Consider the following 3,675-nt stretch of genomic DNA (forward strand, 5'->3'; position numbering starts at 1 on the left):
CCTTGTCCCCCCCCCCCCCCCCCCCCAGGATTTCTCAACTGTGTCAGACCAGAGATGGGCTTCATGAAGTCATGGCAAGGCAGAGCCAGGACAAGACAATGCTTTGGGCATGGTGCTGAGTCTTGCTCTGTGCCAGCAGCCACATGGGAGGAAAAACCCTTTGGTGTCCTTCTGCTGAGGTGATTTGTGAAAGTGGGGAGACCCCGATATCAATTCTCCATTCTGCAGCTGGAGGAGGTTGATAGAAACCTTGGGCAGCACCACACTCCCTCCCAGGAGCAGCAAACAGGGACCAGGGTGGAGGCAAGAACCCACCGCAGCTGAGCAAGATGTGGGGCAGAGAGTGACAGGACAAGGGGAAATGGTTTTAAACTAAGAGAGAGGAGATTTAAGCTGGGTATTAGGAGGAAATTTTTCACCCAGAGGGTGGTGAGACACTGGCCCAGGTTGCCCAGAGAAGCTGTGGATGCCCCATCCTTGGAAGCATCCAAGGTCAGGTTGGATGGGGTCCTGGGCAGCCTGATCTAGTGTTTGGCAAACCCTGTCCACACCAGGGGGGGGTTGGAACTGGATGATCTTTAAGGTCCTTTCCAACCCAAACCATTCGATGATTCTATGATATTGCATATATTTGATATCAAGAACAACTCCAGCTTGGCAGACCACCCTGAAGGTGAAAATTATTTTTATGTATTATTAAAGCTTTTCTGGAGGATGTTCCACACAGTAAAGTCCTTTATTACAGGACACAGATGCTTCTCTGGACACCTCCTGCATGGAGGATGCAAGATGCCACCATGTCCATTAAACCATGTTTTCTTCCCCTCCCATCCTTCTCTCTCGAGCAGTTGGCAGTCAGATGAATCCCAAAGCACCCAAACCTTCGCATCCAACATCAAACGACACTCAGAAGGCACCTTCACCAGCGACTTCACCCGCTACCTGGACAAGATGAAGGCCAAGGACTTTGTGCATTGGCTCATCAACACCAAGCGGTACAGGTGAGGAAGGGAGAGGGGAATGGGACCACGCTGGGAAATAACCTCCCACCACACCAAGAACCCTCCATCCCAGTCGATAATGTGTTTTTAGAAGTTTCCTCTCCACCTATTTTCTTCTTTTTGGCAGCTTCACAAAGAGGTACCTGAAGGAGGAACCCGGCAGCAACCCCTTCTCAGCCGCGTTCCCACCACTTGCTTAAATCATCCCACGTGGCAAACACGGTGAATTAAAACTGAATAAATGAATAATTTCCAATCACGGGCACAAATCAGGGGGGTTGGTGCAAAGGCAGAAGGTGGCTCCTTGCTCTTGACACCGCTTTGCATTTACACTGGTGTCCACTTGTAATACAATAAACCAAGGGAGATTAAACCATTTGGAGGGGAATTAATAATTTGCGATGGGATGAGGCTGTTTTGTTCTCACCATGTTTTGTTCTGACATTTCACATTTCATTTCAGTGTGAGGGTGGTGGGATTGTTTCCATTTTTTTTTAGTGGATATGATAAGATTTTGGTTTCATCAAAGCCAAGCAGATGCTCCTTTGCAAAGAAGAAAATTCCGCTGCTTTTTCAAAGCTCCTAAACTGATTTTAAGGGCTGGGGGGAGTTTCAATTCCGTGAAGCTCTTTGGTGTTTATTTGCTTTTTAATTTGAAGGTACAATTAAATGGCAAATCAAGGTTATGAGCTTTCCAAGATGTTGGACCCTCTCCACCGCCGGCAGCGAGCGGATGCTCCATGGGAAGGATTTATCCATCACACGGCAGCTGCGTTGCCTCCTTCCATGTTTCCCAGTCACCTCCTAAAATCTGCACCCACGGATCAGCCTTCCCTTCATCCTGGATTCCTCCTGCTGTAAATTTTCCTAAATTATAATAAAACCTTTGCTAAATGTGGCAGCTGGTTCGTGACATCTCCAACTCTTCCAAGCATCCCATTGGGATGCCACGCGCCGCTGGTTCAAAGCACCTGGTTTGGCTCAGGTGCTGTGTTTTGCTCTCAATTCCTCGAGTTTTAGGTAAAAGTGTGATCAGAGTGAGCCTGTCTGAACCCACAGCCCTGTGCCAGAGGGGATTGTGAAAGAAATAAATATATATATATATATACACACACACACACACATATACACACACTTATTTATATTTATATTTATATTTAAAAGATAACTAGAACCTCTTTGGATTTAATTTAATTCTAATTAATCATATTGCAAATGATTAAAAAACAACAAACTCAAAAATCAGGGAGGAAGAACTGGTCACTCAGGATGGGGTGATTTCTATCTTGTGCCAACACCTTCATCCCCCCCACCCCAGTCCCATTTCTGAACTCCCTGCACACCCCAGGGTCTGGCAGAGGTGACAGTGCTGTCCCCTCCCTCCTGCAACACGGAGCTTATTGCGATCACTGGCACAGAGAAAGACAGAAGATTTTTAAAAATAAAAAAGAATAAGGTGGTCACTCAGGATGGGGTGATTTCTATCTTGTGCCAACACCTTCATCCCCCCCACCCCAGTCCCATTTCTGAACTCCCTGCACACCCCAGGGTCTGGCAGAGGTGACAGTGCTGTCCCCTCCCTCCTGCAACACGGAGCTTATTGCGATCACTGGCACAGAGAAAGACAGAAGATTTTTAAAAATAAAAAAGAATAAGGTAATTTTAAAAAATTAAAAACATAAAAGAAAGCATAAAAGAAAAAGGAGACAGAAAAGAAAACATAAAAAATATTAAAAAATAAAAACCATAAGAAAACACATGAAAATAAAAATTAAAAATAAAATTAAAATTTTAAATGTGAAAAAAATAATAATAAAAAACCCAACAACCCACTAATTTCAACTCTAAAAGCTGGTTCCTGAGCTAAAGCCCAGGGTGATGGATTTCCCCAAAATCAGCGCTGCCCACTCTGCCATCACCTCCAAACCTCCTCTTCCAAAGCTCCAAAGACGCCTCCGACTCCTCCCCCCCAACCCGGCCCTTCTGAAGACACTGGAGCGGCACAGTGAGACAAACGAGACTTTTATTCTATTATTTTCCCATTAGGTTCAAGGGTTAACAAGAGAAAAAAAACCAAAGACAGACACAGCTCTGGCCGGTGGAACCCGTCAGTCAACAGCGACACGTCACGGACGGGACCCAAGACAGCGACGGGGATTTCTGTTAAATTCTGAGTTCCACAGAATGAACCCGAAATAAATCAAATTTAAAACAGCAACAATAAAAAAAACCCCACACAAAGATTTAAAGTGATAAATGACACAGATTTGCTTGGCGGATTTTTTTTTCCCCCCCCTTTCAGGTTTATTTACAACACGGAGCGTTTCCAAACTAGATCATCTTTTACAATAAAATAAATATATTTCAACATCTCCAAAACAAAAATAATTTCTGTATTTTTCACATGTAGCACACTGGGAGGAAAAAGAAAATAAGTCAAAAAATGTGCCAGCACTTTATTTATTCCTTTTTAATTTATTTTTTCCCCCCTTCCTTTAGGGATTTTCATGCACTTCTTATTAGGAAATTTCTTTTGAAGGGGCCCACGGGGGATTGGGGGAGGTATTTGAAGGCACCAAAGATGAAGAAAATACCCAGCACCCAACCCGCATCGATGGGAAGGGGGTTGGCCCAGACTGATGTTACTAAGTGAGACCTCAGCTTTTATTTACTT

At 44.4% G+C, this 3,675-nt stretch overlaps 1 protein-coding gene across 1 annotated transcript in view; it reads left to right on the top strand.

Moving 5' to 3' along the window:
• Nucleotides 1–1,001, top strand: part of LOC104527520 (glucagon-like) — a gene marked incomplete at its 3' end in the record, with an annotated part of 1,323 nt that extends 322 nt beyond the window's left edge. The window contains exon 2 of the mRNA XM_029085787.1: nt 849–1,001. Coding sequence (XP_028941620.1) covers nt 849–1,001 — 153 coding nt within the window. The remainder of the gene's footprint in view (nt 1–848) is intronic.
• Between the last annotated feature and the right edge of the window lie 2,674 nt (nt 1,002–3,675).

This window comes from Antrostomus carolinensis, unplaced genomic scaffold, assembly GCF_000700745.2.
Source record: "Antrostomus carolinensis isolate BGI_N321 unplaced genomic scaffold, ASM70074v2 scaffold11837, whole genome shotgun sequence".
In the NCBI taxonomy this organism is placed as follows: domain Eukaryota; kingdom Metazoa; phylum Chordata; class Aves; order Caprimulgiformes; family Caprimulgidae; genus Antrostomus; species Antrostomus carolinensis.